The 25,606-nt window shown below is 39.0% G+C and overlaps 1 protein-coding gene across 2 annotated transcripts in view; it reads right to left on the bottom strand.

The window, feature by feature from the left end:
- The window catches only part of XRCC5 (X-ray repair cross complementing 5), an 87,022-nt gene that overhangs the window by 53,415 nt on the left and 8,001 nt on the right, over positions 1 to 25,606 (bottom strand). For both annotated transcript variants that reach the window (XR_013331207.1, XM_077748551.1), the window contains exons 4-13: positions 24,912 to 24,960; positions 23,581 to 23,703; positions 20,427 to 20,618; positions 17,985 to 18,099; positions 16,352 to 16,490; positions 13,159 to 13,271; positions 9,152 to 9,214; positions 4,294 to 4,431; positions 3,167 to 3,257; positions 694 to 827 (exon numbers count right to left, since the gene is read on the bottom strand). Coding sequence is in view for 1 of the 2 variants with exons in the window: in XM_077748551.1 (XP_077604677.1) it covers positions 694 to 827; positions 3,167 to 3,257; positions 4,294 to 4,431; positions 9,152 to 9,214; positions 13,159 to 13,271; positions 16,352 to 16,490; positions 17,985 to 18,099; positions 20,427 to 20,618; positions 23,581 to 23,703; positions 24,912 to 24,960 (1,157 nt within the window). In the remaining variant the exon portion in view is untranslated. The remainder of the gene's footprint in view (positions 1 to 693; positions 828 to 3,166; positions 3,258 to 4,293; positions 4,432 to 9,151; positions 9,215 to 13,158; positions 13,272 to 16,351; positions 16,491 to 17,984; positions 18,100 to 20,426; positions 20,619 to 23,580; positions 23,704 to 24,911; positions 24,961 to 25,606) is intronic.

The raw sequence follows: 25,606 nt of genomic DNA, 5'->3' as shown, positions 1-25,606 counted from the left end.
GCCTGAAAAAGCTGCTTTTGATGTCTGTCAGCTCTGTGGGGTTCAGAGAAGGCCAGCAACTTCATCCGGGATGGGAACATTCCTTCAATCCATCTACTCCCTGCCTCAGCACAAGCCAGCCTCCTGTCAGCCTTCCCAGCTGCCCTTAATCCAATCGCCACCTTCCGATGCCTTTAGTCCAAGATGCAGAAATATCTATTTTACAGTTTTCTATGTTTTAGTTATTCTTTAATAATTTAACACTAGCTCTCCTTATCAGACCTCTATGTACCTTTAGTTGTGAAATTTTTGACAAATGTGGTACTGGAACACTTCTCTAATACTATTGTAAGTCCACAAAAACTCTACCATTTGCATATAAAAAAACAAAGAAAAGTCTCATTCACATAAGATGGAGGAGAAAAGCCTAGAAAAGGCATAAAAATCTGCTCTTTATTAAAAACCTAGCCTAGAAAACCAGTCTTCCTCCAGAAAAAATAATTTTTCAAGTATCTTAACTTCACTTCTTTCTTTTTAACAGCTCAAAGTATTTTTATCTTTTTCAGTAGAAGAGGAAGGTATTACTTTTCCACTGAATAAAGCAACTGAAGCCCTCAGAGGACGAAGATGCTTCTGGCCAATTACGCTCTTTTCACCCAGGTCTCTTTCATTTAAAAAAAAAGAAAAAAGACTGGTTCATCTTTCCTTTCTTACCTGATATAATCTCTGATATTGAGGATTTGGGATTTTGGTGGTTGGAAACAAGTCTTCAATGGTGTCTTCCTTTTCATCTTTCTTTACCAAGTTCATGGAGTCAATCAAAGCATCAACAGCATTCAGCTGAGCTTCTAAAACAAGGATAAACAGAGCAGCACCAAGGAAAAATGATTACCTGCATTACTCTCCACTAAAACAAATGCTTTCCATTCACAGATACTCACAGCAATACTGGCAGGTTACACAGTCCAGGCCTGGCCAATAACAGTCTCTAGTTATGCAAGCCACTTAACTAAACAGAGTCTTGGTTTTCTCTTTTGTAAAAAGAGCTTTTTACAGTAGCTGGTCTCTTAGGTCCTTTCTAGCTGCACCATTTGGTAAACTTTCACAGTATAATACCATATTAAAAGCAAAAGTTTGTTCCATACCCATACAAAACCCAACTTCTATATGGCGACTCAAAATATTTAGTATTCAATGAGTTAGTATGTTAAAAAACTTAGTAATTAGCTAAGAGAGAAAAACATGAAAAAGAAAATACCTTTGGTGATAAGGCATAAGCTTCACAAGGATTTCCTATAACTTGTATCAGAGTAACTTAATACGAAGACAGAGTTACCCAACAGGAAGACACTGGTGGGCCAGAGGGAGCAGACACCTTCTCAATCTCCACAAGTCAGAATGAGCTCTCTCCTCTCACAAACCATATGGCCTGTGTGCACACCTGTGCACGTCTTACCCCCACTCCATTCAAACTGTAAGACCCTTGAGAGCAGAAACATGACATCTTCTTTGTTACCTCTCTCCCAATACATAACTGCAAGCGAGTGCTCTTCAATAAAAATCTACCAAGTCAACAAAAGTGGCACAGTCCAAAGCAATGTGGATGAAAGGCAACACTCTCAAAATGCTTCTACGTAAACTACCATGTGTAACTTCCATTCTGCCGATTCATACAGCAGCTTGGCTGTTAAAAGCTGAAGTGCTATTTTTGGATCATCCACAGCCAGTGAGCAAAAGGTGGAAAAGAATAAGCAGTTCCTAAAAAGCCCATTATGCTTCTATTCTTCACCTTTTCAAGTATCCCTTCTACTACAAAATGAAAGAGCTTACAGCTATTTATCCTGATACATTTCTATCCCATTTTTGGACTTTCCAGGGGGAGGTTTCAGACCCTGGCGCAGCCATCACCATCTGAAGCTGACTACTGCAGGGCCCACCAGGCCGCAGGTAGGAGGTGGCACCTGTGTGTGTGAGCATTCAGTGATCTTCATTTGCTGCTTCAAGCTACTATCAAGACAGATCACTTTGGCACATTGCATATCTCTACATAAATATCTATTTGCGACATCTGCCAAACAGGTTTCATGATCCATTTTCTAATGGAAAGAATGCAAATAAAAATACAGAAACACAAAGAAAATAAGTCAAGGGATGGAAAGATACTTAATATTTTAGATCCTGAGTGAATGATTTACATCTATATGATAATTTTTCAACAAAGCTCTTTTTTTTTTAATGTCTACACATTTAACGTATGAAATTATCAAGATGTAGAGAAATAATACTGTAAATGCAGTGCAGGCTTCTACATGTTCAAGTCCATGCTGGCTCCACCACGATGCACAGGGACTCATTTCTAGAAGGTAAAGATATAAGCCCCAGGCCCATTTGATTCTTGGCTTTTCTACTGCACATAGCTCCTACAGGATCTAACCAAAAAACCAGAAAAGAACCCACTTCTGACACTCATCTCACAACTCCTTAATCCTATAATGACACACAAATTTAAACTTTCAAACTAAAACATCTACTCATTTTCTTGTGTTCTTTTTGGTATATTCTTTACATTCAGCCCACTATGATATCTTACGGCAACTGCCTTAAACTGTGAGCTCTCTCAAAGATAGGACCTGTATCTGTGAGCATCGTTCTGTGCAGCACCCTGACATTTGTAGCCAGGTGCTCAGTAAAGTCCTTTTCTCAACAAGCCCAAAGTTAACTCCTAGAAACAAGGAAGAATGAGATTGGAACTGTTACTGTAAACTATAAAAAAAGGTAAAGAGAAAAGTTAATCTCCAGACTATTAATTTTCAGTTCAAAGACAGTTATTATCATATTTTATGTGGGACACTGAAGTCACAGCTCTGACACTACACATCAATTCACTTCAGCAGAGGGCAAACTGGTTCACAATTAGAGAATGCACATCCATTTCCCACAAGTTGCTCCCTAGATACAAGGTCTAAGTCAGAAACGGGAAACAAGACTGTGTTTGGAGAGTCCAGGGCAAACCTATCACTACTACTGAAAAAACATGGTGCCCCACTTTCATCATCACTGTGTATGAGCATGACTGGGATTCCACTCTGTGAAATCCCCTGGTCCCAACCATGACTGCAGACAGGTGATTTCCCAAGCACAGTCTGCGTTTTGAGCCAATTAATGAGCTAAATGGAAATAAACTTACCTGTGGGCGTACATTTCTTATTATTTTTCAAGGATGAAAACATGTATTGTCGCAAGTCTTCCATAAAAGGCAGCTGCACATACATTAGACACTAATGAGAAAGAAAGGAAGTAAAAGCAGAGACAACCAAATTAATGAGAAAAATATAAAGCCGGTCCCAAACACTGTGAAGGTGGCACAACTAAAATATTTCAAAAGTCAGAGAATTTAAGTCCAGTACACAGTAAATAAAGTGTTTTGTTATTAGTTGTACACAACTTCAAACAGTATAAAGAATATTAAACATAAAAGAAATACTTAGGACTATCAAAGAATACCTGCAAAATGCATGCCCAATACAACAAATGGGAAAGGTCATGGAGACTAGAAAGGCTGAGTGGGAAGTCATGACATTTGCCTTCTCTTTTCCAGTTCTATCACAGAAAGTTCTCTGAGAAATAGGAGATGGTAAGGAATGTAGGCCTGTATTCTGAACAGGAGAACCCTAAATAAACTGAATTTTTCTTTTCCAATTTTTATTTAAATTCTGGTCAATTAACATACAGGGTAATACTGATTTCGGGAGTAGAATTCAGTGATCCATCACTTACGTGCAACATCCAGTGCTCATCACAAGTGCCCTCCTTCGTACCCAACACCCATCTAGCCCCTCTCCCATCCACCTCCCTCTGTCAACCCTCTGTTTGTTCTCTAGAGTCTGAACTGAATTTTTCAAGGATCAGAACAAAATTATATCCTCGACCTTTATCCGTAGTCTTCATTTGTAAAAATAAGGATACTCTCTCTCCCCATTAGGTTCTGGGAAATCAAGAAGGGTAAGAACCAAGAGGTCACTGGATTGGGCAAACAGAAGGTTATCATTAACCTTCACCAATTTGATTTAATCATAAGCTCCTTACCTCCTTCTCCAATTTAAGTTCTTTCTTTGCAACTGAAAGTGTGGTCCACAGACCAACAGCATCAGCATTACTTGTGAATTTGTGAGAAACACACAATCTCAGGCACCTTTCCAGACCTACAGAATCAGATCACCAAGTAATTCCCATGCACATTAATGGCTGAGATGCACTGTCTGGAATCAAGGAACTGAGGGAAAATAATTAACTTGAAAGACCTGTGGGTTTTACCTCATAGGCGTCCTTGATATAAGGAAAAGCCATGCCGACTTGAGGATTAGTTCTTTTGGCATAAACATACCGAACCACGGCCACCATGTCTAATTCATCCAAAGCATGAATCAGGGAGGAAAGTGCCACCGCTGCTGCCTAGTGAGAAAGACACTGCATTAACTAAGCCAACGTGTGTATACTTTCCCAGCAGAACCCAATCCAGCTGACCCTTGAACATGTGGGCAGGAATGCATGAGTCCACTTATACACAGGCTTTTTTTTTTTTTTAGTGTTTATTTTTGAGAGAGAGAGAGACATAGCACGATCAGGGGAGGGGCAGACAGAGAGGGAGACACAGAATCTGAAGCAGGCTCCAGACTCTGAGCTGTCAGCACAGAGTCCAATGTGGGGCTTGAAACCATGAACCGTGAGATCATGATCTGAGCAGAAGTTGAACGTTCAACCAACTGAGCCACCCAGGTGCCCCTACACAGATTTTTATAGTACTGTAAATGCATTTTCTTTTCCTTATGATTTTCCTAATAACATTTTCTTTTCCCTAGCTCACTTCATTGTAATATATCATATAATACATGTAACATATAAAATATGTATTAACTGGCTGTTATTGGTAAGACTTCTGGTTGACGGTAGGCTATTAGTAAAGCTTTTGGGAAGTCAAAAGTTATACTGGGTTTCTGACTGCATAGGGTACCAGCACCCCTATCTCTCCACTCCTCTCCACTGTTTAAAGTTCAACTGTACTTTTAAGATTGCTATCCACTTAAGAAAAAGAAAGTCCTGGAGTGCCTCAGTGGGTTAAGCATTTGACTTTGGCTCAGGTCATGACCTCACAGTTCATGAGTTTGAGCTCCCTGCCAGGCTCTGTGCTGACAGCTTAGAGCCTGGAGCCTGTTAAGGGTTCTCTCATTCTCTCTTTCTCTCTCTCTCTCTAGCTCTCTCTGCCCCTCCTCCATTCATGGTCCATCTCTGTCTCAGAAAATAAACATTAAAAAAAAGAAGTCCTTTTGTCTTTATACATTGTCTCCACCATGCTTACAACCTATATTATTAGCTGGTAAACAGCACAGCTTTATTAGGGATGTTACTAAAAATGAGGTTATTTGTTGGCAGTTACAGAGTATCCAACTCAGCAAACTTCTGAGCTCTAGTGCTGTAACATTTTTATTCAGAATTTGAGTTTTGAGTAAGTTTTGTGCTTACGAAAAATTACTCTGGGACCCTACTATTAACCAGAACACATAGACAGAAGAGGAAAAATATTGAGAATTTTTAGTGTTTCTAAAGCCTCAGTAGGAGACACTATTATAATTTGGAACTGATAATATGATAGAAAACATTTACTTCTTTTTTTCTGGATCTTCTTCATGCCAGAAATTAAAAACGTTCTGCTAACTCTTCTTGGTTGTTACTGGAATGAAAATATTTAAAACTGTGTTTCTAGAACACCATTTGTGCCTGGTTCACATTTATTTTGAGTCTCTTCAATATATATTGATCATGTATCGATTAATCTTTTTTTTTCTTCATATTTTGGTCAGATAAATTCAGATGTATATAACGAAGTACCTTTTCTTGATTGAACTACACCATGATATCTACAGGAATATGCAGTAAAGAAAAATAAAGACCTATACTAGGGCTAAAAGAAAAAAGATCCACTTTATTCCTATTTCAGATTTAAAAATCTTTTTTGAGATAGCAAGAGAATAGGGGACAGGGGCAGAGGGCAAGGAAAGTGGAAGATGGGGGGGGGAGGGAGGGAGGGAGAGAAAGAGAAAGATTTTCTTTTTTTAAGTGCCCCTGTACCCACTTCAAGGCCACACTGTACACATCTGACTTGGTCAGACTTATTGTAACCTCTTCTGGAACTTCACTTCATTATGTGAATCCTCTCTCATCCCTTTAATCTTCCTCCTTCTTCCTGAATTCATACCATTATCCTCCAAATAAACTCCCTTCTCTGCCATCCTAAACAAAATATTTCTTTTTCTCCCTCCCTCCATAAATTACTGTCTAGATCTTTCCCTTCACCTATAAATCTCATGAAATAACAGTCTTGGTATTTTTGCTGCTTGCAACACAATTATTCTTCAATCTAATCCAGCTACTGACCTCACCTTCCTCACTGAAATTATTCTCCAAAGTCACCCATGACCTCCTAATTGCCAGTCCTTTGTTCCCATTCTATTTGACCTTTCAGGATCATTTGACCAACCCCCTTTCTCTGCACTTTCTTCTTCTTCAGCTTCAGAAGAATACTCTTCAGAAACAATACTCTTCTCTGTGGGTCATCCCTCCCCTAACTCTTCTGCTCTTCCATTAATCATGAAATTCTGTTCTTGGCTTTTCTTTCCTTCTCTCACTATGAAACTCTACTTGGGAATTATTATATCCAGTCCCCTGAGTTGATTTTGATATAATCTGTCTCTTGAGCTCCTAACCGATTTCCAAGGCCCAGTACATTGACAGCCTCTCCATTTTAGATTTGCTTCATTCTCCCTCTCCCTAATTCCCAAACACACTGTCTGTACTTTTCTCAATGCTAAAGTTAACCTTTAGCAAAGTTAGCTACGTATATTTTCATTTCCTCCACTAAAAACCTGTAACCTCAATACCTTTTCATCAAAATCCTCTATAGGTTTTGTAACAGATTCATTACTTTTTTAGTTCAATTTAAGGAATATTTACTTAGTGTCTGCTCTTGGCTACATAATGTCTTGGGTCCTGTAAGAGAACAAAGAGGAGTCCCTGATCTCACTGAGCTAATACATTCTTTACCAACAGAAGTGAGATATGTACCAAATATAGAATGTGTATAGTCTAACAAGTCCCATTAGACCGGTAAGCACAGTGGGAGTGTGAGGAAGAGATTACTTCCAATTTGTTTGCAAATTTCTATCTGGGTATCTTTGACAGAACCAACTGGGATATTAAAGGAAGGAAGGATGGGGTCGGGGATGACTGTGACATTGTAAACACAATGTAAACACCTGTGGGAAACTCAGCTAAAGGTCTATTTCCTTTTCTTCCTCTTCCCCTTCTCCTCTGCACACAGTACAAATCATGTACCACTGTAGATTCTCACAAAACTAATTATATGTTAATGACCAGAGAAAACATATTTTTAAAAGGAATTATTCACAGAATCATAGAATATTTGAGTTGAAAAACAACAGTATTCATCTAGTTTAACAATTCACATGCTGACAAAACTCCCTTCCCAAAATCTGGCTGGTGGAAATAAAGACTCTGCTGGGAAACATTCACGAATGGAGATCCAACCATCTCACAAGAAACAATCTACTTGGAAATAGTAATCCTTGTTGACAAAATAATTCTTCATTTTGAACAAAACCAGCACTTGTTGACAGGGGACCTAGTTTGTTTTCTATTCCACATAACAACCCTCTAATGTATGGAAGAAAGCTCTCGTGTCTGACACCCCTCCTACTTCTACCTGCCTATGGAAGTTTTCTGCATATGACCTTTCATTGGAAGTCATCACATGACATACTTGTGTATCCCTTTCTCCTCTGCTGATCTCAGAAACTCCAATTAGTTAATATTCTCCTTTAACTAGGACATCAAGAACTTAAACCACAGAGTAGCCTTTTGCCATTAGAAGATGATTTTTTTTTTCCCTTGAGTGACCTCAAAGTAACCCAATGATACAGGGCTTGTATGAGGTTGGATTAGAATTACGCATGCCACAAGGCTGCCCTCAGCCAGCAAGTCGAGATAATCACACATGCCATACCACAGAGCTGTTGTCAACAGTCTTCACGGCACACCAGCAGTCACATGAAGTAATCAGAATTTTGACCGTGTGAAGGGACAGTAAGTTGGAGTTAAAATTCAGAAGTTGAAAATGCTGTTAAGCTATGACGATGATATATACTAGAAATGCGTAATTCCCAAGAGGATTTGATTTAGGAAAAATCCATAAACTTGGATTCTCATGTAAACTAGGATTCACATATGGCTACTGTGCTCTAACAACAAATCCATTCAGTACTGACAGAAAACCAAGCAGTTCTCCTAATTTAAGTGTTCTGACAGAATGGCGCACCTACTCGCTAGACCAGCAGCCAGGCAACGCGCAGAAATGAGGAGACAAGGCAGAAAATGGCCTCAGAGGACTAGATCCCTTATACTACTGCCCTCCCCACACCTCAAACAAGCTTTCCAAATCCAGGTTACTAATATCAAATGCAAATACTTCTGGAACTCAAATATCTGCTTACATAGTGTTAAGTGGACACTAGACTGCGATATTCCAGTCAACATCAGTACTGCCAAACGACATTTCCAACTTGGAGGCTGTGTAGGAAACGTTTACAGAGAGGCCAGGCATGACGGTAGGATGCAAGAGCCATAGGTTGTTAGCCAGGCAGAAACCAACCTGGAAACAAAATCTCTTGGGGAGGTGGGGAAAGAGGACAAACAGGGTGGGAAGGGGGCAAAGACAAATTCCTCGCTGAGGGAAGTGGTCCAGCGAATCACTAAAGCCAGCGCTTAATGTTCAGTGTGTATGACAATGAAAATGTCAACCTGACCCCCAGATGCCTGAACAGCTGACCACAAGACTCCCATACCTAAATGCATTTCTTTAAACGTTTTTGTTTTCAATACTCACCTGGTCTCCAACTGAAAGACTATATTCTCAGGCCTTGTGCTCATGCTACGACAGATTTCATTTATCAGTTCTCTATTTTCAGTTAAAGGTCAGTGAACTTTCCCACTGCTGTTACAAGAATTAACGTCATTTTAAACCATAAAGAGCCCCACACGACTGACTTAAAATGACAATTCAATTCTGTGGCACTACCTCAAAGGTCTACTGTCAACTTACCTCATCGCCTTTTGCTGCAAAGACCTTTAGGACTTGATTTCCCACAAAATATCTTCTGTGGACCTACAACAAGAGTTAAGTAAGGAAAACAATTGGTTTTAATCCAAAATAAGTAACATGTATAGCCATAATGCCACAGTTACTAAGAAATTCTATTTTAATTGCTTTTAGTAAAAAACATTCACAGCGACTAGAAACAACTTATCGCTGGAGGTCCAATTCAGCCCGATAAAATATCTGAATTCCAAGTACATGTCAGATGTTCTGAGCACTGTAAACACAGTGCCGAACAGGGTACAGTCTCGTCCTAGGGAGCTCGGACAAATGTGAAATTAAGTGCAATGCAGTGCTACGGCACAGTACTCCAAGGCACAAGAGTACAGCACTCTGACTCAGGGCTACAAGAGCACGCGAACAAGGCATCTCGCTTGGTCATGAGGGGCCGGAGCAGGCTTCTGCAAATGCTGACATGGAGGTCAAGGCTTAAAGGATGCGCAGGGACTCGGAGAAAAGTCTAGCACAAGCGTCTTGGGCACAGATACTACTGTGAATAAGTCTGGAATGACACAGAAACATAACACATTCGAGGAACTGCCTGTCTGCAGTGTCCCGGTGCAAGGGGAAAGGTGAAAGATTACATTGGCAAGAATAGGAAAGATCAAGTAAGTCTCTTATGAGCTGAGTTAAGTGGTTTGGACTTCATCCCAAGAGCAATGATGAGGCACCTGATAAACTGCAAAGAGTCTAGAGTGACGAACTAACCAGAGGGGCAGGGGCCCTACTGGGGGAGGGGAAACTAGTGAACCAAACGGAAGTACTGCATGTCCTTTTGTTCCCCTTTACGTTCAGTTACTTTTCTGGCAGAGTAGCGGGGGGGGTCAAAGCAGCTGCACCAATACCTGATTAGAAAACAAATACGAAGGGTTTCTAATGTCATAACCAACCACTCGCATCTGCTGACCAGGACGGATTTCTCTCTGCTCTGAAGCTTATCTGTAAGCACACGCCCTGTGCCTTAAGGGGCAGTGCTTCTCAAATGTTCTTCTGCCCTCCCGCCTCTGAGGCCAAGAACCTGAGCGCTTTTACAATAGCAGCAGCTCAAAAAGATGGAGTCTCAAAGGTGTGGGGGTTTGGCCCACAGAATCCAAACATCCTCCATCTCCACTTCCAGTCTCCATTCGAAAACCATTATTTAAAGAAATACAGGAATAATCCTATATTAAAACTAAAAAGTTTGCTACATTATATAGATTTGCCCTCCTTTAAGAATCTGTAATAGGGGCGCCTGGGTGGCTTAGTTAAGCATCTGACTCTTGATTTCATCTCAGGTCATGATATTGCGGTTCAGGAGTTCAAGTCCCACGTAGGGCTCTGTGATGTCTGCTTGGGTGTCCCTCCCACTCTCTCTGCCCCTTCCCTGCTCTCTCACACACACTCTCTCTCCCAAAATAAATAAACTTTTAAAAAAATCTGTAATCATTCTTGATTGATTAAAGAACAGTTAATGATGTCTTTTCCTAAGGCCTGACTTCTCAAAGGACAACCACATGTTTGGGGGAAGTTCTGACTAAATTCTTAGCCATTATATATTTAGATACCCAGAACACTGACAACTTGGGGGAACACAAATTGAAATTTTAAGAGAAGAGTAATTTGCAAGGCACCTGGGTGGCTCAGTCAGTTAAGCAGCCGACTCTTGATTTTGGCTCAGGTCATGGACAGCGAGGAGCCTGCTTGGGATTCTCTCTCCCTCACTCTCTGCATCCCCCAAATAAATAAATAAACTTTTAAAAAAAGAGAGAAGAGTTAATTTGCAACTTCACAATTGAAAAGAAAAAAAAAAAAAACATCAAAAACCGCCAAGGCCAAAAAACCCATTTTATATAATAAAAATGCTCACCTCAATCCAGTCCAGAAATGTTAGTTTCCTTTATGTTAACGAAACATGGAGACATACATGATCTTATTAAAAATAATTATTAGTCTGCTGATGGGTGCATACTTAGTTCCTGTGGGAAACACCTTGCTCTTTTTAAAAATTTTTTTTAATGTTTATTATTAATTTTTGAGAGACAGGGACAAAGCATGAGTAGGGGAGGGGCAGAGAGAGAAAAGGAGACACAGAATCTGAAGCAGGCTCCAGGCTCTGAGCTGTCAGCACAGAGCTCATCGGGCTCAAACTCACAAACTGCGAGATTATGACCTGAGCCAAAGTTAGATGCTTAACCAACTGAGCCACGCTGGTGCCCTGGAAACACCTTGCTCCAAAGAGGATGTGTATGCATTTATTAAGATAATAGGTGAAAGCCGGGATGAAAACTAAACTATTCAGAAAATCAGCTTGTCCACCTGGTGGGCAGATTACAACCAATTAAGGACATAGGCTCTGAAGTCAGAGAGACCTTATCCTAAACCAGTTTCTACCACCTTTTAGCTGTGACCTTGGGCCAATTACATACTCAATTTTCAAATGTATATATTATCCTGACATCTATCCAGGAAGGTTGTACTATGAATTTAATGGGAATTTACATGAAATACATAGTATATTGAATGGAATATTATAAACACTCAAATAAATGGTGGTTATTATGATTATCTTCAATGTACCTAAGATTGTATCTAAGATAAAAATAATATAGGGCTTAAAAACAACACGAATTTGATTTAGAGAACACTGGTCATGACTTAAATTGTTAATTTTAAGTTAATAAAAGTCTTTTAAAGTGGAAAAATGTACTTTTTGTTCAGTGCCCTCTTTTTTGCTTTGTCATTTAACTAAATAGGCCTGCCAGTCCCACCCTGGCCCAGGTGACTTCAGTTTCTTGGGTCATGAATTTTGGGTTGGTGTTTTGGATAGGTGTTTTCTAGCTACCTGGAATCAGGTAGACTCACTTCCCATCAGGCCAGTTTTTACACACAGGTCTGAAGGAAGGTTCCACTTCATGGAGAGACTTAGAGGCACTGCCATTAACAGCCATAAATTTTAACTTTGTAGAACCCCCAAAGTGAATGCTTTCATTTTTAAGAAATGCATATTTAGTGTAATTGTTAAAGAATTGTTTGTTAGAAACTCTCAATTTCCAAAAGGTATTTATTTTCACCATTAAAATCTTATTAACTTTCAGGGAGTACTCCCAATTTTCAGCTTATGAAGTTTAAAGATGTATCTAACCGTTTGGGCATATCATGAAAAACATCTCCCCACCATTGCTGAATTACTCTATCACTGAAGTACTCAGGGACTCTATCCCAGGGCAACATGAAAAAGTTCAAATCCAGTACATTGGGTAATATTTATTTCTATTAAAATCCTCACTTGAGTCTTTCTAGAACCAACGGCATCATTTTATCCCTACAGAGCCTAAAAATATATACTGTAGGATACACTTCATTTTCTCTGGTTGCCTACCTTAAAAACATTTAATCTAAGAAATCCAGGAATCTTTAAAAACCCTTTCCAGGATAGTATATGCTATCCCAGGGCCTTCACTACATTCCCCCTGTGTGTATCTCTGCACTGTGGTCTAAAGAACATATGACTTAAGTACAGATTTCAGATCCTAGACCTCTTTGCTGGACATTGAGAAGGGTGAGTGGCATAAAGCAATGATATGTTAAGAGGCCCAGGGTCATTCAAATCCCAAGTAGACTTTCAATGCTCTAAAGCACTCTATTATAAGTAAGTTTAGAGAAAGCAACACAATAGCAAAGAACTATGATGATTCTTTAAGGGTACTGTGAGCTATGAGCCACAGGAAAGCTACGAAGTGACTATTAATGGAACCTACTCTGATTCATCCTAAGACTTCTCAACTTTTCTACCCTTGGTTTCTCTACTCAAAAATTAAAGATAGTTAATGCTAATCCCAAGACTACATTTCAAAAACTTTAAAATGAAATGAATACACATTGTAAATAAAAGGACCAATCAAAAGCAAACCCTGTCAAATAGTAAGAAAAGAGTTCATTTATTTTGTTTACAGTGAATAGAATAAGTACTATACCTGAGAAGATCTACAAAATCCCAAAACAGAGAAGCACTTCTCCTCTGATTTATATTTCATTTGTTCTTCATCCACTTTAGAGAAAGGAACTATATCACTTCCATAGCGGAACCCTACAGAACAAGAGAAGAGCATCTGTTAAGCATATGGGGCCTCATTTTCTACAAGCTGAAATTAGCCTGATGCACACGTTAACAATACAAGCATCCTCCTGATCAAGCCTCCATATACTGTTCCCTGGAATTGAATCACTGCCCCTTGTGACCAGCAGGGAAAAGCAGCAGCAGATACACAAACAACATATACGATTCAGAGAGGATTAAAATCTAATTACATTTTTAAAGCAGCATCTTCGGCAGTCTAGTTACCTTAATGATCATCCAGCTCAGAACAAAGAATGCAGCGAACGTAGTGTACTAGTTACCCTCCAAAGATAAACTCTGGTTGACTAAAGTACAACTATGATTTGTAAACATAGTAACAAGAACACATTTATTTAGAAACCTAGAGACCTGCAGAGAAAAACGCCCAAAGGAAATTGTCAGAATAAAATGTTCTCAAAAATGCATGCTGGAGACACACAAATACCGAACAGAAGACGCCAAAGCTCTTCTATTTAGGAACATTCAATTGATAAGTTAGCTATTTCTCTGCATTTGAATTTACTTCATTTCAGGGATTATAATATCCATTACTTTCTTTTTAATTACTTTAGTTATTTATACAAGTATAGGCTCTGGGTTTTTAAAAAATAACTCCTATGCTATCCCAGGGCCTCTGTTCTAGGGAAGGTCCTCTAAGTTCGGTAGGGAGAAGGATCATCAAAATGCAAAGATTCTGGCCTTCAGTAAATGGACAGGAAAAGCACATGTATCTTTACTTCAAAAAACAAAGAAATTTGTGTGTTTGGGATAGATTCTATGATCCAGTGTTTATCTGTTCAATCTGTTGACACCATGCATTTAATGAAAAAGAAACATATTTGTGTTTTCATATATGTCTTTTAAAAAAAGCTGGTTATGAAAACAAAATTCCAACAAAAAATTATCAGGGAAATGTATGGCACATGATTAAAGCGGTGTCTAAGCCAAATGTTTTTTCTAACTCTTCTCTGTCATCAGACATCTTCCTACCTGAATTTTTTAACTTGAAAAGTCTAATTAAAACTGCCTTGTGTTTTCAGGTTCCTCTACTGAAAGGGCAAATCAGTATCTAGATTTTGTACATGGAAAGAAGTACAGAACAGAGTACAACACATAACCATATTCCTTTGCACACGTATATATGCTAGTTACCTCTGTCTACACATTAGGGGTGGAGAGGGGAGGGCAGGAAGAGGAAGTAGGTGGTAGAGAGGGGAGGGCAGGAAGAGGAAGTACGTGGTAACCACACAAAGGTACAAGATGGAAGCCCCACCTGTGCTCTCGGCACTCAAACAACTTTTAAGTCTTCCTTCTCCTTTGCTCCAAGAATACATTTCCTTTTTGCCCAAATAGAGCTGGTGTTTTTGCTGCAACCAAAAGGACTGGCACCTCATCTCTGTCATATGAATCTTCCTAACACAGCCTCAGTGACACTCTGTTCCTCAAAACTATAAACGGCTCCAGGTTGCTTTCAAAATTAAGCATAAACTATTCAGTCTGTCATTCCAAAAGCCCTTCCTAATTTGGAACAGTACGTAGAAACACAGACTCTGAAGTAGGACAATCCTGGGTTCAGATTCTGCCAGCGGCTAGCTCCATGACTTTGAATATGTTAATGAATGTCTTTCAGTCTCAATTCTTTCATCTGTAAAATGGCATTCAAAAGAGTGGGATGCCCACTTCATTAGGCTGTTGTGGTGACTAAAATAGAAAATTCAGGCTATTAGTTATCACTGTCAAGTACTACGCTTGATCTCAGCCAAAAGGCAGAGAAGTGATCCCACCACTGTCAAGTACTAACCTGTCTATGCTCAACACATCAACCCTATTACCTGATATCACTGAGAAGCCCTCCACTTAACCAAGCTTGTCTTCCCTTTCGGTTATTATATGAAGATCGTTAAGATTAGCAAGTGATGGGGCCATGATTCTAACCTGGATCTGACTCCAAAAGTTGAGTTCTTAACCACACTATAAAACTGAATGAGTAGGGACTGCAGGATACTAATTACATTTTCTACACAACAGCAACCAGGAGAAAGAAAGGAATCACAGCCTCCACTTAACCACTCTCCCCGACGTACAAATATACACAAGCATGTTAGTGCCTCAGACAAAAGGCATTTTTTTCTCAAGGCTTACAAATTTAAACTATACTGGGCAGCACAAAGCCTGGCAATGAATTTATCTAAGGACTCTAGTTTCTATCTTAACCATCATTTGGTATCTTGACATTTTAGCTCTTGAAAATTCAGACACTCTCACCTAGTTCCTAAGCCCTGGGATAGAGGTGCCATCTAGACACACCCCACAGATCAAATGGATATAAGGTATGAAGTACAACTTTAAACATCCAGCAAACATAAAGCCATGTAATGCACACAAATGTTCCAGATCCCCTAAATTACCTTAAGGGAGAACAGCTAACAAGATCTGGAAGGCCTGAAATTGGCTCTCAGAAGAATAATCACCATAGAAATAAAACTTAAGATAAACAAAAAAACTTGCTTCAGCCACATTAGTAGAACTATTCTTCTAGCTATTATGTTCCAAACTTTAAAATAAAACCAAGTAGGGGCACCTGGGTGGGTCAGTCAGTTAAGCGGCCGACTTCGGCTCACGTCATGATCTCATGGTCTATGAATTCGAGCCCCATGTCAGACTCTCTGATGTCAGCGCAGAGCCCACTTCAGATCATCTGTCCCTCTCTCTCTGAATGAGAGAGAGTGTGCGTTCCTCCTCTCAAAAATAAATAAACCTTTAAAAAAAAACACTAAAAAAAGAAAATAAAACCAAGTATTTGGTCCTGTCACTTGAGGGCATTTCAAACTCGGCGGAATGCCCGGATGCCCTCATGGGAACCGTCCTGCCTAAGACCCGACAGATGAGCTACGTTTAGTTAGGATCTAGCATCTCACGATCCCTCCAATAGTTGTATCTCTAGTACTCAGAAAAATATCTCTAAAAAATAACAATATGGATCCTCACTTCGGCCTCACTTCACTTTGAAAACCTCTTTTAGGCACAAGTGAAAACTCTTCCTGGCATACCTTGAATAGTGTCCTCTCTTGGAACCTCAGTTTCATCGTCATCCTGTAAGCAATAAACTGTTTCTTTTTGTATATCTTCTTGTTTTAGGGTTCTTGCATCCACAACTGTCCAATACTTTTTAACTTTCTCCTGCATAATCTTGTTTCCAAAAAGAAAAATAAAGGAAAAATAAGGAAAGCCAGGATTCTAATCAACAACAACAAAAAAAAAGAAAACCAAAACTACTCTCTACTTTACAAGAAAAAACTTAGAACAATTACTCTAGCTAAACTGCTTTGTTTGCTCTTACCTGTTGTGGAGATTTTAGTTTATCTCATAACTCTCTCTACACTTCATTTTTCCCCCAAGGTAACTGCCAGATAACTATGAGTATCGGTATGTACATAAATACTTTTTATACAAAACCTGCAGGCTAATAAACTGGGACCATACAACTTGTTACTACAGTTTTCCAATAAAGAAGAAAGGGAGAGCCATCTATCAGGAGCCAGAAATCGGTAAGGAAATCTGAAAAGGAAACTCAAGAACAGAAGAACAGGACAAGATTGTATTCTATTCCAGACCTTGATGGCAGCTGAAATAAAGAAGCACCTCCAAGGTTTTCACAGGAGTAGCACATGTCCTGGAATTAAGTCCTAGAATATACCAACAACACTTGCATAGAGTAATATATGTTTCTTTATATTTTCTATAGTTAAATCTTTTTATGTATTTAGTTTGTATATTTAAAGAAAAAAGGCAAGGAGGGTCACATGAAAACATGGAGCACAGACTCATACTCAAACTGGAATTCCATCAATTACCAAAAGCATTTTATTTTTAAAAGTGTGCTACTATGTATAAACATGCATATATAACAAAAGGCAATTTCAGAGTAACAAGTCAATATATTTAAGATTCTACTTTTAATTAATGTCTACACCCAACATGGGATTGAACTCACAACCCCAAGATCAAGAGTTGCATGCTCCACCGACTGAGCTGGCCAGGCACTCCTACAAGTCAGTATTTTTTTTGATACTTCCTGGATGCTGTTATTACCAGACAATTAATACTGAACTGGGTGAGACTGAGTTTTCAAAACTCTGGACTTGTTTAGAGTATGTCTATAGTTCTGCTAGGATACTACAGTGACATGACTTAATGTATCCCATTTTCTTTCCTTCAAAAAAAAGAAAGAAAAGAGAGAGAGAGAGAGGAGGGAATTAACCTGGATTACAGATAATTCTTAAAACTTCCTCTCCTAATATGCCTTTTACATAAAAGCTAAATAGAGGTAAGATAAACAGGAGAGCAGTTAGAGAAGCAGTAATTATGGTACTGAATAACCGACACATGAATTATCAGTTCCTTATATAAGCATATTTGCCTGTCTGGTATACTGCTTTAAAAAATGTGTATGGGGGCGCCTGGGTAGCTCAGTCAGTTGAGTGTCCGACTTTGGCTCAAGTCATGATCTCACGGTTTGTTCAAACCTCACATCAGGCTCTGTGCTGACAGCTCGAAACCTGGAGCCTGCTTTGGATTCTGTGTCTCCCCTTCACTCTGCGCCTCCCCCGTTCGTGCTGTCTCTCTCAAAAATAAACAAACATTAAAAAAATAAAATAAAATAAATGTGACTATATCACTCACCGATTTATAAGCCACAATTTTTATAGACAAATTGGAGCCAATGGTCAGTGTGCAGGGCCAAGGGACAGAATTCCTCTCAATTTTCTTAAAGACACACAGTTGTCTCAGACTCTCACTTAATAAAAAAAAAAAAAACATATATATATACACACACACATATATACATATGACAAAAGCAACAATTTCAAAACATTAACTTGCACTGGATGATGCATTTAAGTTTTCTAGAACAAGAAGGGAGTTGTCGTTAGTGATACAGAGGAACAGCAGGAAAATGACAACCCCAAGTCAGGAAACAGCCAGAATACAACTGAGTTGGCTTAGGAAGAAGTTGAATTACGTTACTGACAGGTAAAAAAGAACACTTCTTTCTTCCCGTACCCAATCTTTTCTTTCAACTTGGCCAGTGGTTAACATTTTTTTCAGGACCAGGAATAGTTTGAGGATATGATAAAAGCACACCCATACAAGTTTGCCCACAATTTAAAGGGTTCACCAGCTCGCTGAAAACCTTGGACCTGGGGATAAGAACGCCTGCTTCAGAATATCAAAGGGTAGGAACCATCCTACAACATCACTGTTCATAACTCTATAATTTACTAGTTAATTCCAATCACCCTTAAATAAAAAGCACATATATATGCACACAGTGGACAGTGTTCAATATTCGCCAGGGGATAAAGAAATTTAGTCCATATTTAGTCTTAAGGTAAAGTAGAAAGGTTTTTTACCAGACGGGGATGCAGAACTGAGAAGTAGCAAACACAACATAGAGTGCTACTTCATTTGAACATAAGTGAAGATCAATTCTATTTTTATCTGGTCCCTAATCAAACACCAGAGAAGATTAGAGGAGACAGGTGGAATTTGTGGTATTCACTAAGAAAGGAATTAGTGACCAAACACTCAAAGCATATAATCTTTGATCAGTCTCCCTGGTATAGATGAAAAACAGACCTACAAAAAGGTAAAGAGAATTATCTCACATCATCCAGAGTTATGGACAAAAAGGTTTCAAGAGGCTCCAATGTTCAGAAATAGTCTATAATGAATGGCAGATATTCTACTTGCTGCCCTGTTTGCAAACTTTATGGTAATCCTTGGCTTTGGATGTGTAGGGGGAATTAATGGGTCTGAACCAAGTCTAACCTGTCCATAGGATGTCACTAGTTTGAGTGACGTTTAAGACCACTATGAGGTTTGAATTCTGTCCTAGAGCAAGTTCTAAAGACTAGCATCTAACATATAACATCTGAGAACAAATGGATCATTTTTGCACTAGGTTTGAGTCTCCCCGCGTAGGAGTCTAGAGAAGAACAAGTCTAGCCCAGTGCTTTCCAGCACAACTTTCTGTGTTGATAGAAATGTTCTATTTCTAGGGGCGCCTGGGTGGCTTAGTCGGTTAAGCATCCGACTTTCGCTTAGGTCATGATCTCGCATTCGTGGGTTTGAGCCCCGCGTCGGGCTCTGTGCTGACTGCCAGCTCAGAGCCTGGAGCCTATTTCAGAGTCTGTGTCTCCCTCTCTCTCTGACCCTCCTTTGCTCATGCTGTCTCTCTCTCTCTCCTAGAAAAAAAAAAAATTAAAAAAATAAAAAAGAAATGTTCTATTTCTAACTGTGCCTGTCCAATAGGCTATTAAGCAAGCACTTGGAGATGGCTAGTGACTGAAGGACTGAATTTTTTATTTTGTTTAATTTTAATGAATGTAAATTGAAATAGCCACATGCGGATAATGGCTACTGTATCAGATGGCAAAGTTCGGGTCCATATCTTCATGGCAGACCTAAAGCCAAAGTAGCTTCAAACTGTGAATGTCATCACATACACGGTCAGTAATTTCTCTCCCAGCTGTGATACAGGAAAATAAACTTTTTTTAATGTTTATTTGTATTGGCTTACAATTTTTATTTACGATACCATGGTGAATATGTTAGCATAAGACATATATTCTCACATTAAAGCCAGCCATGTCCAAATGTGAAATAAACAACTTAGGAATATAGGTTTGCACAAACCACAGGAAGAATACATGTTATGACAAGAAACATCACTTTACAGGCTTCTTGATTCCTTTGCCAACTCTTTGGGAAACTATCATTCAATTTCTAAAATTCCAATTATCTACAATTTTTCAAAGGTATCTGTATTTAGAAAATCAAGATGTACTGTTTGTCAATTACAGTTCACAAGAAATATTTTAAAACTGTGATTGAGGAAAAAAAAATTAGACCATATATACCCTTAACTACTTAACTACTCAACTACCCAAAAAACTTAAAGAAGGGGATAAGGGATTGGTGCATCAGTTCTTCCATAAAAATCAGAACATTTCTTAAAGAATAACTGCTAATTTAAGAGTGGCTAATTAGGGAGCTCTCTGATCAAAAGAGAAATTTACAGGACTGTGACTGAAAGTTGCAATCAATGTTTTCATTTCTTACCTGAAGGAATAAATTTCATCCAGCCCATCTTCACCTTCTAAAGACATCATCACCTTTTTCACCATCCGAATACCTTCTTTTTGCTGTTCAGTAATTCCTTTCAGAGGAAACGAGGATCCATGGTGGTCTGAGTGCGAGTTACCATCTCCCCTGTCCCCAGTCCCATCCTCCTTGCCGACAGGGAACGGCAAACTATCAGGAAAAGATCAGCATTAGTTCATAAGACAAGCTCTGAAGCCATATAATAACCTGGGTTCCCCTCCTGTGACTGTCACTCGCTGCCTATGAGAAAACGGGCATGCCACTCACCTGAGCTTTCAATCCCTCCTCTTTGAAGTGGCGCTTATCACCCTTAGCCAGTATCCTATCAGTTTCAAGTGACCAAAGCCTTTTTGGTTTGGTAAAAGAGGAAAATTCTTTGGCTTACGCAGCCAAATAATTCAAAGTGCAGGATTGCACATGACCTTCGGATGACTGGACCTTGTCTCCCACGCCTCAAGGACTACCCCAACCCTCTCACTGTCCGTTTCATCTCCATGTGCCTCTGTGCTGGTTCCACTCTCTCACTGGCTCCCTCTGCGTCACCTATGAGCTCTTTCGGGCACACACTGCCCAGTTCTGCTACTAAAGAGGAAGGGACTGAATGCTTAATGCTCTAGTCTCAAGTTCAAAAAAGCCAGGGATCAGTGATAACCTGGGGACCAGATCTAGAAGATGCTCACTCTCATTCGAGCCAGGAAGTTAAAGGTTTTCTTAGAAAAAGGCACGTGATATTCTAGGCAGCCAAAAAGAATAATAATAAATAAAATAAAATAAATAAAATAAAATACTCTTAATAATCCCTCAATGCTATTTTAAGGATTAAATGACAGAATGTGTACAATATACTTAAATAATGTTATCTTCATTACTGTACATCTAGAATTCCCAGACAGGCATCAGTGAATTGCTGGAAATAGGTAAAACCCATTCTGTTCCTGTGTTTCACTCTGTTTGAAATGAGACTAAAACTACTAGATGGGGATTACCAGCATGGATATATTCAATAATCAATATACAAACTGAAAAATCAACCAACCAGACACATTTTATGAAAATACTCTACATGGTACTTTATAAATGTTTTCATGTAAACAAATTCATTTAATCCCCCACATGAAGGTGGATAGAAATTTCTACCTCTGTTTCCTAAAAAGAAGCTGAAGCTGCATGGAAAAATCTGGGCAAGCCACAGCCAGTGAGCGAAGCAGCGAGGACTTGGTCACCTGAGAGGGTAAGGTTCCTATCCCCAGAAACCCAAACAGCAACGTTTTCAGTTCACTCAACATCACCTATTGGTCACCTCTATGTGGATGGTTATTTTAAGGTGATTTCTTTACCATTTTATCTGCTATCATTAAAATAGTGCTTCCTGTTTAATTCTGCCTACAGATACCCAGCATGACAGATATGCACATCCTGCACGACCTATCAGATAAAGAGATTCTATGGAGCAGGGTTTGGCACACAGGTTATATCAGGCTGTTGCTGCTTCTATAACATCAACCTGGAAGAGGGAAGTAGCTCTTTCTGCCTACTATCCCGTCCCCATGCTATAATAAAAACACGTTTTTTTGCACCAAAAAAACCAAACCAAAACAAAACAAAAAAACAGACTGGAAGAAGGGAAAAGTGACATGAACACGAAGAATCAGGAAATTATCCTGGAAAAAGAAGTTACACAAACAGTTCTTTCTACCCTGCTTTTGACCAGATATAAACTTTCTCAGTAGCCAAAAGTAAAAACTAAAAATGAGGTTGAAGGAATGAGCCTGCTCAGAACACAGTGCTTCTTGGACCTGCTGGTATTTTCTTTACTCCAATTACAATAATCACCCATGGGATACACCAAACAATAAAACCAAAAAGTCTACTTTGTATGTCAGAGATCTTTAGCACAGGAACAAATACAAGAAAAAAAATACAACCAGTCAAATAAGCAGTCAAATAAGCAGGTAGTCGTAAGGCTATGTTCCCTCTTCTAACACTTTACAGTATTACTCAGACAAAAAAGTAGCCCTTTCCAATGACATTGACAGAAGTGCAGTATGCTTCAACATGTAAAGGCATCCTGAAATTATGAACAGAAGCAAGGCAGAGCTTTTGAAGTACTGAGAAAAACCTCAATTCAATAAGATGAGAAGTGTCACTTAAAAAGCACTTAATTTCTCTGAAGTACTATCTTAACAAGTACCAGTTTGATGGGTTATTCTGAACTATTTCTCCTCAGTTCTACAGAAAGGAGCTGCCCCTCAGCAGTCTTAAGAGGTACATACATGCAAGAGAGGTTCTTAATTCCCCATGGCAGGCATTTCAAAGAAGGCAAAGGCTTACCATTCTGAGCTGGAGGCTTCCCGGTATAGCTCTCAATCTGAAAAATGAGTGTCCTCAGAAGACTAATAAGTCAACATTCTATATTATCACTCTGCTTTCACCAAAAATAGGACAAGAAAAAACAGGTTTCAAATGCAGCAGGAAGGATTAGTGTGGTGAAAAAGAACTTTGTTGTTAGTGACTGAAGATAAAGAAAGTACCCTGGGGAAGGAGGGACTCTGCCTTGCAACAAATTATGAAACATTTTACGAACATTTTCACCCAGAATCTGCATACCCCGTGTCTAAATACACACAAGCAAATTACATCTTATGCACGTGTGTGTATCCTTTGGATTTAAAAAAAGTTAAAAATAAGCATTCTGTATGTTTAAAATGATTCTCAGGTTGACATTTCTCTCTACCTTAAAAACATCTACTGCCTGCAAAACAGTACTCTGGAACTGTTGAAGAAAAGAAGCCATCAATCTGGTAATTGTTTGGATAAAGTAAACTGAATATCCTCCAAAGATTCCTCAATTCTTTGAGTCCAAGAAGAGTGAACCAAGGATCTGCTACTGAGCTAAATCCCTCTGTGTCATTGTGACTTCCATCCCCGTGTCATGAAAACTCACAGGAACTGAGGGTACTCACTGAACATCTGCTGACACCAGTCATTTGACACATTTAGACTCTGAGCACAATCAGAAGACTCATTGGGACCGAGAACTTTAGAAAGGGGCCCCCACTCCCTGCGTTATGAGTGCAGGACTGGTCTCCAGATGTTAATCCTAGTATCTTACAAGAACTGCAGGGAGATGCCAGATTTCTTCAAGTTATGGATTATAGTATCCAGCTGATCTTGGCTGAATGGGCTGCTGAGGTCAGTGAACACTTCAATATGCCTCTTCTCAAACTTCTTTCCTCTAAAAGAGAAAGTTATCATGATAAGAAATCACTCCCCTGATTTATCACCTACAAACTCAAATGCACTTGGTCACTGGGCAGAAAGAGGCAAAGAAATGAATCTCAATATACTTAACAAATGGGATTACATTCGAGAACCCCACATATCACTGATGCTCAGTTAAGTTCCACTAAACATATAATCAGCGTGGTTATAACTCCTACTTTTTAGCATCTTGGGCAAAATTTTTGCGCATTATGGAAATATTAAATCCCTGATCTCCCAACTCTAACTTCAGGTAAAGACGTGGTCACTGGGATTAGAAAGGATCTCTTTCCAACCTCCACTTAGGCAGACTATAAACAAGGCACTCTCCCAGTAACTACAACCTCACCTTCCTGAGGGTTTGCTTTCCAAACATGCTAGTCCGATTCCACTCACAGGGCTAGTGGCAGGACTGTACACAAAATGTAGAGATTGAGAAATGATCATATAAATTTAGACCTGAGATCTTAGTACAAATGTTTTTCCTAACAGTAAAGCAACAGTGGGTGGGTGTATACAGATTCAAAGACCCATATTTAAAGGCACAGCAATTAAACAAGTGATGAATCAGGAAGCTGGCCAGAGCTTTTCTTTTTTTTAATACTATAATTTTATTTTATTTTTTAAAAAATTTTAGGTTCTTATTTTAATTCCAGTTAGTCAGGCAAACCATGGGAGACTCTTGAATGCTGAGAATAAACTGAGGGCTGATGGGTGTGAGGGAGAGGGGAAGGGGGGTGATGGGCATGGAGGAAGGCACTTGGGACTGGGTGTTATATGGAAACCAACTGGACAATAAACTATGAAGGGGAAAAATTTTTTAAAAATATTTCCAGTTAACATATGGTTTTATATTAGTTTCATGCATTTAATTTCAGTCAAATTATGAACAATTTGAACCACTTAGTGTTTTATAAAGTTCTGGTAATTAAGTCAAATAGGAAGGAACTTGAAATAAGCCAAACATGTATTTCTCCCAGAGAAATTCCCACAAACTATAGCCCTTCCTCAAAACTTAAAAAAGAGAGGCTAAACTAAACCACTGAATTCTATCAAACAGTTCTTTAGCCACACAAACAGGCTGCTTGATTAGCAACGAATCACACATGTATTATATTCATCAACACATACAATTTTTGCAGAATGGCTCATTTCCATTTCTCTTCAGTTGAAGACACTTACACAGTTTCTTGTTGAATCACATCCATGCACACAATGAGTGCATCCAGGACTCAGCGAGTTAAGGGCAGGTGTCACTAAATAGTCCCTTTATCCCAAGAACATGCAAGTTTTTTCCAGTGAGGTCAGTAGTGCTTGAAACTGTGAACTCTGGGCTGACTCTGTGAGGATTTAAAAGCACTTGCCAAAGAGTGTTTCCTCCAAAGTTTATTTCACTAACATATAATCACATACAATATATATCACAGTATATACCCTGAAACATATAATTAGGAAAAATAAAATAAGCCCAAGGTAATCTAACATATTCCCATTCACTGAAACAAAAATGATGTCATTTTACAGTATCTAGAATCCAGTTTTGGTGATTAGAGTCCATTCTTAAATATGAACTGAGCCATAATGTAGCATTTGCAAGTCACTCTTAGCACAGCAGCGCCTCCCAGTGATCAGGGATAGCATTACTGTTTAGAAAAATAAGAGGAACCACTTAAAATCATAGCACATGTGGAAGAAATTGGAAATCTCAGTTTAGATACTGATCTGATTTTTGACACAAAAATACCCTCCATCCAGGAAAGCACAGAGAACACTAATACTACATTCTTCTACAAATATGTTCTATAGAGAACATGCAAACATTTCCAGCCATCACCACCACCAGACCTTCTGCACATACCAATACACAAATGTACCCA

This window comes from Crocuta crocuta, unplaced genomic scaffold, assembly GCF_008692635.1.
Source record: "Crocuta crocuta isolate KB4526 unplaced genomic scaffold, BGI_CrCroc_1.0 scaffold229, whole genome shotgun sequence".
Taxonomy (NCBI): Eukaryota; Metazoa; Chordata; class Mammalia; order Carnivora; family Hyaenidae; genus Crocuta; species Crocuta crocuta.
Note: the sequence above shows the minus strand (reverse complement) of the source record. Positions and strands in the feature narration are given on the sequence as shown.